The sequence below is a fragment of the Enhydra lutris genome, unplaced genomic scaffold (assembly GCF_002288905.1).
Source record: "Enhydra lutris kenyoni isolate GAN:26980312 unplaced genomic scaffold, ASM228890v2 scaffoldscaffold46, whole genome shotgun sequence".
NCBI lineage: Eukaryota > Metazoa > Chordata > Mammalia > Carnivora > Mustelidae > Enhydra > Enhydra lutris.
In genome coordinates, this window is record NW_019154130.1 from 8,362,108 (window position 1) to 8,377,191 (window position 15,084).

The 15,084-nt window shown below is 46.8% G+C and overlaps 1 protein-coding gene across 6 annotated transcripts in view; it reads right to left on the reverse strand.

Annotated features, from left to right (window-relative positions):
- Positions 1–15,084, reverse strand: part of LOC111156404 (HECT domain E3 ubiquitin protein ligase 4) — a 183,678-nt gene that overhangs the window by 30,475 nt on the left and 138,119 nt on the right. For all 6 annotated transcript variants that reach the window (XM_022517273.1, XM_022517269.1, XM_022517271.1 and 3 more), the window contains 7 exons: positions 13,751–13,914; positions 12,871–13,108; positions 11,953–12,089; positions 11,400–11,526; positions 7,987–8,124; positions 5,918–6,054; positions 3,273–3,433 (listed from right to left, as the gene is read on the reverse strand). In XM_022517273.1, the coding sequence (XP_022372981.1) occupies positions 3,273–3,433; positions 5,918–6,054; positions 7,987–8,124; positions 11,400–11,526; positions 11,953–12,089; positions 12,871–13,108; positions 13,751–13,914 (1,102 nt within the window). The remainder of the gene's footprint in view (positions 1–3,272; positions 3,434–5,917; positions 6,055–7,986; positions 8,125–11,399; positions 11,527–11,952; positions 12,090–12,870; positions 13,109–13,750; positions 13,915–15,084) is intronic.

Below are 15,084 nucleotides of genomic sequence, written 5' to 3' on the forward strand. Positions count from 1 at the left end.
CTGCCTCTCTACCTACATGTGATCTCTGTCTAATGAATAAATAAAATCTTAAAAAAAACAAAACAAAACTGCATCTCTTGGCAAATGATCTAATACCAAGCATAGGAGAGGCTCCCTGTATTTTTTCAACTAATCATCATTATTAAAAATTCTCCTGGCATTAGCAAAGGAAACAGTTAACAAAACCAAAAGACAACTGACAGAATGGGAGAAGATATTCACAAACAACATATTTGATAAAGGGCTAGTATCCAAAACCTATAAAGAACTTATCAAACTCAACACCCAAAGAACAAGTAATCCAATCAAGAAATGGGCAGAGGGCGCCTGGGTGGCTCAGTGGGTTAAGCCTCTGCCTTCGGCTCAGGTCATGATCCCAGGGGCCTGGGATCAAGTCCCACATCGGGCTCTCTGCTCAGCAAGGAGCCTGCTTCTCCTCATCTCTCTCTGTCTGCCTCTCTGCCTACTTATGATCTCTGTCTAATAAATAAAATCTTTAAAAAAAAAAAGAAATGGGCAGAGAGCATGAACAGACATTTCTGCAAAGAAGACATCCAGATGGCCAACACACATGTGAAAAAGTACTCAACACCACTCAGCATCAGGGAAATACAAATCAAAAGCACAGTGAGATACCACCTCATACCAGTCGGAATGGCTAAAATTAACCAGTCAGGAAATGACAGATGCTGGCAAGGATGTGGAGAAAGGGGAACCCTTTCTGTTGGTGGGAATGCAAGCTGGTGTAGCCGCTCTGGAAAACTACATGGAGGTTCCTCAAAAAGTCGAAAATAGAGCTACCCTACGACCCAGCAATGGCACTACTGGGTATTTACCCTAAAGATACAAATATAGTGATCTGAAGGGGCACCTGCACCCCAATGTTTATAGCAGTGATGTCCACGATAGCCAAACTATGGAAAGAACCTAGATGTCCAACTGCAGATGAATGGATAAGAAAGATGTGATATATATACACAGTGGAATATTACGCAGCCATCAAAAGAAATGAAATCTTGCCATTTGCAACAGTGTGGATGGAACTAGAAGGTATTATGCTGAGCGAAATAAGTCAATCAGAGAAGGACAATTATCATATGATCTCTCTGATATGAGGAATCTGAGAGGCAGGGTGGGTGGGTCGTGGAGTGTAGGGAGGGAAAAAAATCAAACAAGATGGATCAGGAGGGAGACAAACCATAAGAAACTCTTAATCTCGCGAAACAAACTGAGGGTTGCTGGGGGGAGGGAGAGAGTGGTTGGGTTATGGACATTGGGGAGGGTATGTGATACGGTGAGTGCTGTGAATTGTATAAGACTGATGATTCGCAGACCTGTACCCCTGGGGCAAATAATACATTATATGTTAATATAAAAAAATTCTCCTGGTATTAAGCACTTAACTAAAAAGGCAAGATAGAAGCAGCCCTACTGTCTCTAAAAAGTCTAGGTTTAAAACCCATTTGGACCCAGCAGGGCTCACCCTGTAGTGCCTAGTGATCTGAATTAAATGTAATGCTGGTCTACCCTAACTCAGATTTGGGCATAACGGTAATTAAAGAAGCCACATAAGACCTGGTGAGTTTGTACAGCCGTGAAGACAAACACAGCTGAGATGCCGCATTTAGGTGGTTTTTTTCTCCTCTCCACCAGCCTGGAATACTCTTACGCCGGACTTTAAAACAAACCGCCTCTACCTGCCTGTCTCCTCCCTCCACGGAGGTCGGTTGGCTGAGTGCACGGGCACCGCTCAGAGGGGTCAGGCCAGCAACACAGAGGAGGTCGGAATAAAAGCCCTTACTGACTCCCTGCAGCTTCGTCCTCAGATTTCGGGGCCGCAGCTGGGGTGAGACTATTTCAGGCCTGCCCAGTAGTCCCTGCTCTGTCCCTGCAGACTGTTAACGCCTCTGAGGCTACTGCTGAACCATCTACCGCTCTAAGTCCTCTCCCAGCCACGTGAGCGCCTTAGGAAGAGCACACCGCGGAGGGTATCTGTACTGTGGTGACAAATCCATCCACTTTCTTGATCAAACAAACCCATGGGGCGGACTTCTTAGTTCTCCTGACACCGAGATCATCACCATAATCCCAAGAATAAATGTCCTACATCGACAGCCTGATTGTAACTTTACAAAGCGCTTTCTTGCCTTCTCGCTCAGCTGCTAATCAAAGGTCATTAAGTTACATCTATCAGAGCCATTTGCTAAAAATACAACTCACTTACAAAATAAAGCTTTAGAAACTTGTAGGACTATCATATTGATATTCAAGCCTGTATGTTTTGGAATCCCTTTCAACAGATACTTTGAGTTTACAACTTGAGCCAGCGTCCCGATCAGACAATGGGGGGCTCTGGCGAAGAGTGAGACAAAGTCTCTGCTTCAGGGAACCTCACAGTCTAGGAGGAGGAGACACAACACAGTAAATAAAGTAAACCAAACTTGCACAAACTCGCAGGCAAGAACATCAGGTCCTAGAGAGGAAGTGAGATGTGGCGCTAGGACAACACGTGGCTTCATGCTTACGTTAGACGGGGAGGCAAAGCCCTCTCTGGAAAGGCGACATAGTGAGATCTGAATGACAAGAGTGAGACAGGCACGCAGAGTTCAGGGCAAAGCACTCCAGGCCGAGGGAAGAGCACGCGCAGACCCCGCAGAAGACATGAGAATCGTGTCTGAGAGACGCAGAAAGGCCAGCACCGCTGACAGAGTACATGGAGAAGCAGAGACTTTGGGGCCCAGGCAGGGCTTTCACGAGTCAGGTTAATGGTTTGAATTCTACTCCAAGGGAAATGGAAAGCCACGGCAGGTATGGATTAGAGGAGAGAGACAATCCACGGAGGGCAGGCATGTGCTTCCTTAGAGACCTCCGCCCAGTGCTAGGCACAAAGCACACATTCAGGAGTAAACACTTTGTTTGCTGAATGGAGAGATGAGCTGGCTGCTCCCACCAGGCCTGGACATCCTCTTTGTTACCTCTTCTGGACTGGCTTTACTCTTTACAGCTTTTTCACTCTCTTCTGGATCTCCAGCCTCCCCTCCACCCCCTTCCCCACTGCAGCTCACAGCAGAGAGCCTATGGCAGAGGTGGCGTGACACCAGATCGCACATTTCTTCCTAACTCCTGCCATTTTGCTGTTACTTTACTAGCTTCCGTCTCTCTTTCTGACTCTCAGCTTTGAAGGAAAAGCTTGTCAATGACAAGCAGTACACGTGGTAGAGACATAATAAGTGCACTTCTGTGATCCACCAGAAAGAAGGGCTCAGTCTTACCTGTGAATCTGAAGGTTGGTATTGTCCAGAGTGACCAGCCCATTGGTGGCCGTCCTTCGGTAGCCTGCCGGGGGCCTCTCCAGCATATCAATAGGGTACCAGTACCGGACCAGCACGCCTTCACTTCGGAGGTACGTTTCTACCTGCACTAACTCATTTACCTACAACAGTTAAAGAAACGGTCTATTTGCTTTTTGGGCACTGAGTTTTCCCCCTCAAGTTTTAAAATACGTATGTATATACATCAAAGTTTCATGGTAATAAATGTTAGTTTCACATATTGAATCTCTAAGAGGTCAAAGACATCTGGTTAATATTGACAGTGTGTTTAGTGTTTTCATACTGGTTTTCAAATTTTAACTGGTATGTAATCATGAATTAGAAATTTAAGACAGGGGCGCCTGGGTGGCTCGGTTGGTTAAGTATCAGAATCTAGCTTCGGCTCAGGGCCTGATCTCAGGGTTGTGGTAATGAGCCCTGTACTGGTCTCCTTGATGGGCTCAGAGCCTGCTTAAGATTTTCGCTCTCCCTCTGGCCTTCCCCCAACTCTAATTAAAAAAAATAAATAAATAAATAAAGACAACAGTGCTATATTTCAGTCACAATTCAGTGCATATTGTTTTATGTTCACTGTTTTTATGCTGACAACTCTGTAAAAGCATGGGGTGCCTGGGTGGCTTGGACAGGTCGGGCGTCTAACTCTTGATTTTGGCTTGGGTTGTGATCTCAGGGTCGAGGGACTGAGCTCCATGTTGGGCTCTGTGCTTAGTGGGGAGTCTGCTTCTCTTTCTCTCCTTCTGCTCCCCAGCCCACCCCCCGCGCATGCTGTCAAATACATAAACCTTTGAAAAAATAATAATTTTGGAAAAGCAGGAAATCTGATAGCTCTATTTTATTGCAGGAAAGTAAAAAAGTAAACTCATGCATATAGGCTTTGGATTTAAATATGAACGTAATTTTTGTTACAGATTATTAAAACCTAAAAGAATCAAACTATTTGAGAAATAACAATTATTTTAACAAATTTTCTATTTTTCTAATTTATACTTGCACATAGTTCCATTGCTGAGAAACATGGTCAGTTATATACTTTCTGATAACCAGGATCAGAAGTTTATATCAGAAGGCAGTGGGAAATTAATAGTATTACTAATGGAATTTTCTACTTAGATGTTCACCTTAGTAAGGCACCAGTCAATAACCTCTCTTAAAAATTTAATGATTCAGGGCGCCTGGGTGGCTCAGGTCATGATTCTGGAGATCCAGGATCGAGTCCCACATCGGGCTCCCAGCTCCAAGGGGAGTCTGCTTCTCCCTCTGACCTTCTCCCCTCTCATGCTCTCTCACTGTCTCTCTCTCAAATAAATAAATAAAATCTTAAAAAAAAATTTAATGATTCAAGGGGCGCCTGGGAGGCTCAATCATTTGAATGTCCAACTCTTGGTTTCAGCTCAGGTCATGATCTCAGGGTTTAGCTCGAGCTCCATGTCAGGCTCTGTGCTCAGCAAGTAGTCTGCTTGAGATTCTCTCCCTCCTCCCTCGGCCCCTCACTACTGCTCACATGCGTGCCCTGTCTCTCTCAAATACATTGAAATCTTTAAAAAAATTAATGATTCATAATTAAGTTTGGGTGAAATGGAGTCAGTAAAAATGTAAAGCTTTCCATTTCACACCATTAATGGTACCTAACATGACCTGTTGCTGTATCTCTGTCTGGACAGATTCTAGTTCATCTATGGGGCAACAGATCCTTTTTCATCAGAGACTCTTAGGCTTGAACTATGTATAGGTTCATCAGCTTTTCTCATTCAGGAAACTTCTCACATGCCAGCATGTGCATGAGACCTTAGAATCGTGGAGTCATCACTTTCACAAAAGACCCTATTTTCAAAAGAAAGCTTTGGCTTTGTCCGGATGCATTTTCTGTTCCTTTTTCCCCCACCTGTAACACCCCCACCCCCACCCGGAGAACGCCATGGGTTTAACACACTCGTGTTGCATACTGGAAAACCGAGGCTGGGAGAACCAGCAAGATGACGTGATCAAAATCATAAAACTATTTCTTTTACTTGTGTCTGTAAAGGTCATGCTGACCATCCATTTATCAAGGACCACAGGAGAATGTTCCTGGGACTTGGGTAGGAAGAATGGAGGGATGGCCTGAACGTGGCTGACAAAATGATGGCAGAGGCAGCGTGGTCTGAAGGGGGCTGACAGCACAGCATTAAGAGCTTATCATCATCTATCACCAGCCCTGATCTGGGCCCATGAGAAAACCTCAGGAAAGCCTTTTGGTGTGAGCAATTAGCTCACTTTCCTCATCCCTAATCCGAAGAGTAATCCAGCTGCATGATTGGGTTTTTTTAAAAGATTTATTTTTTTAATTTGAAAGAGCAAGTGAGTGAGAGCAAACATGAGAAGGGGTGGGAGGGGCAGAGGGAAAGGGACAAGCAGACTCCCCCCGCTGAGCCCAGGGCTGGGAGCCCAGGGCTGGGTTCGATCCTAGGACCCTAAGATCATGACCCGAGCCGAAAGCAAACACTTAACCCAACTGAGCCACCCAGGCATCCCTGAATGATTGCTTTTTAAGGCACAGGGAAACTGAGCATGAATGTCTCCGCATACGTAAAAGGCTGTTTACTCACTGAATCAACATCTAAGACAACTCCATGAAGCCCAAAGGTTTTCAGCATCCCCCGGATGGCAAATTTTGGCAGAGCAGTTCCCACAGTACTGCTGGCTACGTTGTTGCTGTCGGGAGAGCGGGTTACTACCGTGAGGCCTGAGGAGGGCAGAAGGAGAAGTTTTTTCAGAAGCAAGTACCATTATCATCTTGGGACCCTATATTTTAGAGCCTAAAATAGCTCTACAGCATCTAACAATACCTCAGTTTAGTTGTAACTAAAAAGGTACAAAGGTCAGTCTTGACGATCGTACAACAAAACGTGTGAGAACTCTCGTAATAAAAACCAAATAAGCCAACTAAAAAAATTGACAAGGGATTCGAATAAACATTTCTCCAAAGAAAAATGAAGATACACATGAAAAGATGTTCCATGTCATTAGTCATTAGGGAACAAGCCCAAGCCACAATAAGACCCCACTTCACACCCACTGGGATGACTATAATCTAACCAACAGAGTAGTAAGTGTTGGTGAGGATATGGAGAAAATGGAAGCTGTATACATTTCCGGTGGGAATGTAAAATGGTGCACTTCGGAAAATTGTCTGGCAGTTCCTCAAAAAGTTCAGCTTATCATAGGACCCAGCAATCCCACTCCTACATATCTACCCAAGAGAAAGGAAAACACACATTCACAGCTGCATTACTCATAACAGCCTGAAGTTAGAAACAACCCAAGTGTCCATCATTTGATCAGTGAATTAAAAAATGGGGTACCACCCGCACACTGGAGTATTATCTCGCCATAAAAAGGAACAAAGTACTAACACATGCTACAACATGTGTGTACCTTGAAAGACTGCGCTGTATGAAAGAGGCCAGACCCAAAGACCCCATGTTGTAGGATCCCATTCATAGGAAATATCCGGAAGAGGCAAGTCCATAGGGACAAAAAGTAAATTAATGGGGCTCAAGGAAAGGAGAAATGGGGAATGGTGGGGGTACAGGAGCTCTTTTTGGAGGATGAAAATATTCTGGAATTAGAGGCAATGGTATAGCGGTTATACAACCTTGTGAATCTACTAAAAACTGAATCGTATCCTTTAAGAGGGTAGATTTTATGGTATGCAAATTATATCTAAAAGAGAAAAAGAGAATGAAAATATATATTTCTGCCTCTGTTCCTGATGTTCTCATATCTTTGTGAAGGTCTGATAATGAGTGGTTTCCAGTTTTCTTTCTTGTGCTTTTCCGTATTTTCATTTCCTCAAAAAATGCAATAGATTTTTTAATTTTATTTTTTATAAACATATATTTTTATCCCCAGGGGTACAGGTCTGTGAATCGCCAGGTTTACACACTTCACAGCACTCACCATAGCACATACCCTCCCCAGCGTCCATAACCCCACCCCCCTCTCCCAAACCCCCTCCCCCCAGCAACCCTCAGTTTGTTTTGTGAGATTAAGAGTCACTTATGGTTTGTCTCCCTCCCAATCCCATCTTGTTTCATTTACTCTTCTCCTACCCCCTTAACCCCCCATGTTGTATCTCCTCTCCCTCATATCAGGGAGATCACGATAGTTTTCTTTCTCCGATTGACTTATTTCGCTAAGCATTATACCCTCTAGCTCCATCCACGTCGTCGCAAATGGCAAGATTTCATTTCTTTTGATGGCTGCATAGTATTCCATTTGCAATAGATTTTTTTAATCAAAAGAATAAACATGTTCTATTAAAATTCTAAAAAGCAGCGCAACCACACATTCGTGGTTCTAGCTCAGCAGCCCTGACCTAAGCTGGGAGGCCTATCTGGACCCCTCCCCATCCATGCCCCATTTCTCCCTCTGCCCCCGTACCCCATCTCACTCTGTGGGTGCCAGCAAGCTCACAAAGGAATGTACAGGCGGCCACCGGAGGCCACACAAGCTTTAGGGCCTCACAGAAGAGAGGCTGCGAGAGGTACTGTCATTCCACAAAAGGAGAGTCACCCCAGGGGAGCTCACAGCTGCTCTGCTCACACTCAAAGTGAACACCCAACCCCTCATTCCACAGGAAGCTTCACAAATGAAGTAGGAGGGAAAACAGAACCTTTTCGAACTTTATCAATTGTGAACTTGTTCGCTTCGTCTTTAATGTCTTCAATGGTGGGAAGATACAGGTCTCTTGGGATACCACCGTTCTCCTCGTAGAGGAATTCAACCGTCTGTCGGGCAATGTCCACCATACCTAAAAAAATATGACTGCACTGGTAACTCTCCGAAGAGTACACGGTCTTCGGGTCAACCATAACACTGACTCACACTGAGAACGATGAGTTAGGAGAATCCTTCAAACACCATCCACAGAAGTATAGAGCCTTTTGGGGAAGGTAATTATGGGAGTCTAGCAACTTTAAAACACTCGATGCCCTACTTGTCAGAACCCTTCAAATTTCTCCCACAAAAACACAAGCATGTGTGTGTAAAGGTCCACGAACAGTCCCTGAAGCACCGCTCGGAAATCCCCAAATGGAGACGAGGAAAATATTCAGCAATACAGAATGGTTAAAAATCACGGGACGTTATTATGCAGTCATTTCATTTCCTAAGTAGAGGACAAACGGAGGATAAGAAGTGAGGGAAGGTTTGCTTCTTACTTTGTACATTTTTGGACTGTGCGATTTTTACAGCAATCGCATGTTGCTTAAGACAGACAGAGCTCCACCAACTTCTCCTACCCAGCACTGGAACTGGCTGTGTTCTTCCTTCCCAAGGGAGAACACATCATTACGTTCACCAGCAGCAACCACTATTAATTAATAAATGCAGTCAACACACGTCCCTGAAGAGACGGCCCTGCGGGGCGCACGGGGAGGTGGGGTACAACATCTCCATCTGCCAGTGCGGCCGTAGCTCCCATGCTGCATGGGTTCAGACACGGGGGCGGCCACAGGCGCTGCCATGCAGGCTGATGGCCTGCACGCCCGTCTCCCACTCCTTTACATGCTGGCCTTGCTGGAGGGAAAAGGCACAGCAATTTTCAGAGCATACTTTAGAAGGAGGAGGCTGCAATTAGAGAAGGATGCCTGGAGAAGGAACTGTCAGAGAGAACAGAGGTGTGGCCTGATATTGGAAGATGATGGAAAAATAATCTTGCAACATTTTCCAAAGGAACGAGGGACAGGAGAACAAATCCTCTGCTGTCGACCCAGCAGGAATCCAGGGACACGGGAAGGATGCCAAGTTCAACCACGCTCAGGACAGGGGTGGGGTCAGTAACCTTCCTCGGGGACTGGACAACAGGAGGCTGCTCTACCTCATAGGGGTGGCCCTTTGGGGACCACGAGCCATCCCCCAGCCTCCTTTTCACCTCTGCCATGGCTACAATGAAGATTATATTCAAAAGGTAAATGTTTTAGGTTTAAATTAATTTGGTTCATATGACTAGTCACAGCACACGGACGGATTCCCAGCGAATGCCTTGGCAAGAGGCCACATTAGGGGCTGGAGGCCCGTCTGGGGGACTCATTGGTCTCCCTCTGGTCCAGGGCCACTTTTGGATGATCAGATTTTCTGCTGTGCTGTCTATACCTTCCCCTAACCACACTGGGAGCAGAAAAAGAGGAGGCACCCTTGGCCACAGATGCTGTGGCCCCAAAGGGGAAAAGAGAAGAAATCCTAATGTAAGCAGAACCTGTATCAAAATAAAGGCAAAGCAACCAACGATCACATACAAGGGCTTTCCACCTGCACGCTGTAAATTCTCTCCCCCACTTTCTTACTCTCTCCAAAGCGGTAAGAAGCAGCAGCCCCCCTGAAAACAGTGCATTATGGTTCTCAGTGGAAGCCAGATTCAGCCCGTCAGCTCGCGATCTCCACTCAAATAGCAGGTTGTCACAGAAGCCACGCGAGACTGGCCCGGCCGAGCTACACATGTGCCGGACCCTGATCTACCGCGCAGCCCCGACCACAGGTCACCTGCCATGGCCCACTGGGTGTTTCCCTCGCCAGGGGCCCATCGCCCAGGAGGCAGGCTGACTGCAGGGACAGGTAAGTGGATGAACGGTTGGCTCAGCACATGCCACCGAATCGAAGGCCTCCCGACGCTGAAGCCTGCGCTGCGTGGGAGCCTGGAGGCGGGAGGCAGTGCACCTGCCATTGCATTAAGTGAGAGTCGTTAGAACCTGAGAGAAGGTCTGTCCTGCCCTCCTACAAAGCACACAAGGGCATTTCCTCTCAGAGGCTGAAAACAGATGGGGAAGAGCAAACCCTCTATCTCTGGGATCTACTACATTGAATTGTGTTGCTCCTTTGCTTACCACCTCCCAGTGGCTTCCCATCTTGCAGAGAATAAAATCCAAAGTCCTCACGCGCCCAACGCTTTTCCCTGCCCCTTGCCTCGTGCGCTCCCACCAAGGGTTTTCCTAATGTCGTTCCCTCTGTCTCAAACTCAAGAGTAGAGAAGATTTACTACTTATCTGCCCCAGAACTGGGTTGGCAGCTGAATCCAGGCTCTGGTAAGAGCAGGAAGCAATCCCGCCATGTCACGGGAGGTGTGGCTATGCCCACAGGTTAAGTTTAAACAAGATCATTTCACTGTCATACGCCTCAGCTTTGGAGATAGAAAGCATGAAAGTAAATAAGTAAAAATCAAACCATACATTCACACATGCTGATTCAGTCCTGGTGCCAACATGGGAGAAAAGTAATCACTGGATATCTGGGACTTGGCATATTAATTGGCCAAAACACGAAGGTCTAGTGGGGGCTTTCCTTTTTATTTGGTCCTAAGCTCAGGACAAGCTCAAAGAGGAGCAAGGCTGCTGACATAGGACAAAAATGAGAAACTTCTTACACACATCCCTGAGGCCCCACGTTTGGGGGAAAAAAGCAGGTGTTTCACAAGATGAGAAAAATCCTCAAAACAGAAATTAGCTACCTGCACTCAAGACTCACGAATAGTCCACTGTCTGGGGTCAAACTTCGCATTATTCTTTGCTAGAGAAACTATGCTCATGGGAGAAAAATACCACCATCGTTACCACAGTGACATCTAGAACCATATTAACTGAACATTTACTCTGTGCCAGGCACTGCTCCTAGGAGCTTTACCCGTGTTAAAGCACTTATTTCTCATATCCATAAAGGTGGTCACCATCACTGATTTCCGTGTTAAAGGGGAGGAAAGACCAGCATGCTTCAATAACTGTCCCAAGGTCAGACAGATAGCAAATAGCACAGCTGTAACTTGAGAGCCCAAATTATTAACCCCCAGGCCATCCAACCTCCCAGCACAACCATTTCAGCAGCCCATCAACCCAAACACGGAGTTAAGCTGACAGGCAAAGAAAAGGCTGGCAACGGAAGCCCAAGAGCACAGAGCTCAGGAAAGGACAGGTAGAGGACAAGGTTATGTCTGGCCTGACGTTAGACGAACCCCTCTTTCCTGATTTACGTCTGAGTTTCATCTAAGCACAGCTCAAGTCATGATGTAGCTCGCAAGGAAAGCATAAAGCACCAGACCTAGTTGTAAAGCACCCTTGATCTGGTCCAGGCCGGACTTCCGCTCTGCTTCATTGCGGAAGCGTCTTCGGATAGTAGGGAACACCTTGGTCTCCCAGGCTTTCACCAGTAGGGCGTAGTGGTCCTCCTGGAAGAGAAGGCAAAGGCATGAACAGAGAAGCACCTCGTGTGGGTGTCAGCCCTTCCCTGACCTACTTCAAGGCCAGCAGCAGAATCTTGCCCTCAGATGCCAGGGCGGGCAACAGCCCCAACTGTGGCAAGCCCTTCCTTTCCCTCTGAAGCCAAGTAAGCCCTCCACACGGTCCCTGACCCAGTGCTGAATCACTAGCACGGTACCCCATTTCTCCCACACCCAGATCGGTACTGGGCCTAAGAGCTTAGCAGGTACTGCTACTGATATGTGGCTTCAAAGATGAATGTTCCAGAGCTACCGTTCAAACTCAGGGACATAACTGGACGTGTCACCACTCCGGCCTTGCACCCTCAGATCAAAATCGTTCCTGGAGGCTCGTCCGGTCACCAGGGAGCCGCGCGAGCGCTGTGGGCCTTGTACCTGAGGAACGTCGTCATCATCCTCGTCATCACTTTCGTCGTCTGCGATGGGAGGTGGGTGGGGGTCCGGGCCCGAGGTGATGAAATTCTCATAGCTGAGTTCGACTTTATAATGACAGGAGGTTTCACTGTCATACTCTGTAACAGAGCACAGGGGCGGTGACTTCTAGGCAAGAGCAGGCCGGAAAGATCATGAACTTCTCTCCGCCTTAGACAAACCAGAAGCTCCTCATTTGTGAGAAAGATTTCTAGCACTTGAAGGGATTCTGAAGGAGCCATGGAGTAACTAATCATGTATCACGATCCTGATTCCAAAAATCGTTTCTATGGATAGAATTCATGCCATTCAGAGAAAAATTTGGCAAGTTCTTCATCAGGAAAAAGAAATAAACAGAGTCTTAAAACAGTCTGCAAACCAGGCCAGTTACAGTCTGCACACACCTTTAGATCAGGAAGCCTGGTTTTATTTGATGATGAAATTTGCCAAATAATCAGGAGAGCTTCTTCAGTGTGCACTAACACCTACCACCTAGATTCCATAATTAGTATTTTATCAGTCTTTGATGACCTCAGTTGTTTTTTTTTTTAATGACCTCAGTTCTAAAACAACTTAAATAATTAATGTTTTAAAAATAGAGGCAGCCACAAAATTCTGGGGCTTTCAGCCATCTTATAAAAAGTGGATAGTCTTTCTGGCTTGCATTTCCATGTGGCGATGCTCTGCCGGCACTGAGGAATGGCAGGTTTCCCGGATGTGGGGAAATGTACCTTCTAGTAAGCGAAAGTACAGTGACCCCATCTCCTGCTCCCCGTTTTCTTTCACCGGGCCCACTAGAGCGAGCCCAGGTTGGCTGGGTTGTGAATCAGCAGTGCCTGCATTCCCAGGAAGCAGTGGGGGCTCCGGGAGGCGGCGACTTACGCTGCTGAGCCGTGGCCACGGCGGCAATGCGGCACGGCGGCCCGTGAGTGCCCGGGTCGGACGCAATACTGGTGCCGGCGTCGTTGTCGCTATCAGACGCCATGGCGAAGGGCAGGGCCTCAAAGTTAGCACTGATCTCCTCGGCCAGATCGGTGCACAGGTCGGCGGCATTGCGGTGGGCCTGCCCTTCAGCATAGGCGAATGGACGGGAGCCAAAGTTAGCTCGAGTCTTGGTGTTCTGGGAAGGAGAGCAAATAAAAGATTTGAAAGGGGTTAGGTTTGTTTAGTTATTTAACACTCCAAGACGAATGTCACTCAACATCAAACCAGAGGAAGGGCCCCAGCTCTGCGAGAGCATATGGAACGAGACAGAGGGGTCCGAGTAACTGCGTGCCCTGGGGTGGAGACGGAGCCCTGCACGGGTCACTGCCTCTCCCCAACCCCACTTCACTCTCCCAACCCTATGCTACTCAGACGGTGACCGTCCCTGTCCCCAACACTGCTCCTTCCTGCCTGATGCTGCCGCACAAGCTGCTCCCTTCACCGGGGACATGTTTCTCCTCTGCTTTTGCCAAGTTAAGGCCAGATAAGCCAGACCTGGCTCAAGCATTGCTTCTTCAAGGTAGTGGGGACATGGTCAGATTAGCTTCCATAAAGCCTATGATCTGCAATCATACCATAATGGTTAATTTCACTGTCAGTGTGGCCACGGGATGCCAGACTAAACATTACTATGGGGTGTGTCTGCGAGGGTGCCTCCGGGTGAGATGAGCATTTGAGTGTGGGTTCAGTAGAGTACACATCGCCCTCCCCAGCGTGGTTGAGCACCACCCAAATTCCTAAGGAGAACTCGTTTTCCTTCCCAGTAAGATTAACCTGCCTTTTTCTGAATGTGAACCACAGGCCACATCCCACCAGAGACGTCTTCGAGATACGGGGACAGGCGCTGCCCACAGTATGTGAAGTACACCCGGCCCTTGGCTGGCTGCCCCGGAGGAGGGGGGGTCCCCTCGGTTCTCTCCCAGCCAATTCCTGCCACGTCACCTACAGCAGAGAACGGGAAGGAGACATCTTGTTTTCCCTTTCACTGATTATTAAAGAAACTTCCAAACTGCAACCAGCATGATGAGGCCACATATCGACTATCTTTATTTATGCCACTAATTACATCTGAAAAAGGTCTGAAGTTATGTATTGCACTTGAGTAAATACAAAGTAACATAACTGAAATAATTTTAAAAAGAGAATGCAAACTATTCACAAGAAAATGCCTAGTGTCTAAGTTATGCATTAAATGTAGCCTTTATTTTCCTGGCAGCCAAGACAAAAAGGGAAAACACTGGGTAGGATTTTTTTTTTTTTTTTTTTTTTTTAAATAGAGAAATAGAAGTTTTCCCCTTTTGACACACGGAAAATTACTTATGGCACAAAGATAAAAAGGTAGTATTTTCTCGGTAAGTTTGTGGAAGATTTAGAAATGGTCTTAATACTATAAAACCCAACCCACAAAGTAAGCTAGAGGTACATAGTTAAGTCACTTTCTGTCCCACCTGCTACTTATATGTTTAAGGCATTTTTGTGGGAAGCGAAGACAAGACAAGGTGCTTTCGGATGAGGAACTGAATAGGATAGAGCTCAGAGACCCAGAGGAGCGCGCCCAGCACATCGGCGCTCCCACACTGGCTGCTCCAGGCACGCTGCTCGCACGTGGGGCCATATGATTAGTCTCTCAATGTGAACTCTTCACGAAGTGCATGGAGTTCTACGATTCTGCTTTTGATTACAGTCTCCTATGCTCCACATACCACTAGGATGGGCTTCCCAAAGCCTGGGGACTTATCACCGTTTCCCACGGCATCTCCAGGGCCCAGAGAAGTACCCGGCACATGGGAGATGCCCATCAAGTATGTACTGATGAACGGACACCAGGAGTGTTGGCACAGAGGCTAAGATGCTGCTGTAAAAAGTGAGTTCTTGATTCCTACCCAGACACATTTCTCTAGGAAGAGGGGGGCATGTTTGCCTGAGGTCCCATGCAAAACTTTCTCAAACAGCAAATTGTGACTGTTTTGTGCTGGAAACACTTAAGTCCTCAGCTGAAATGTCCCAGTTTTGCTCCAGAAAATGCGAGAGCAGTAACTGCCAGGAAATTATCTCTAAGTCATAACTTGACCACTGCACTCCCTGGAAGGTGTAATTTAACAAGCAGCTCCC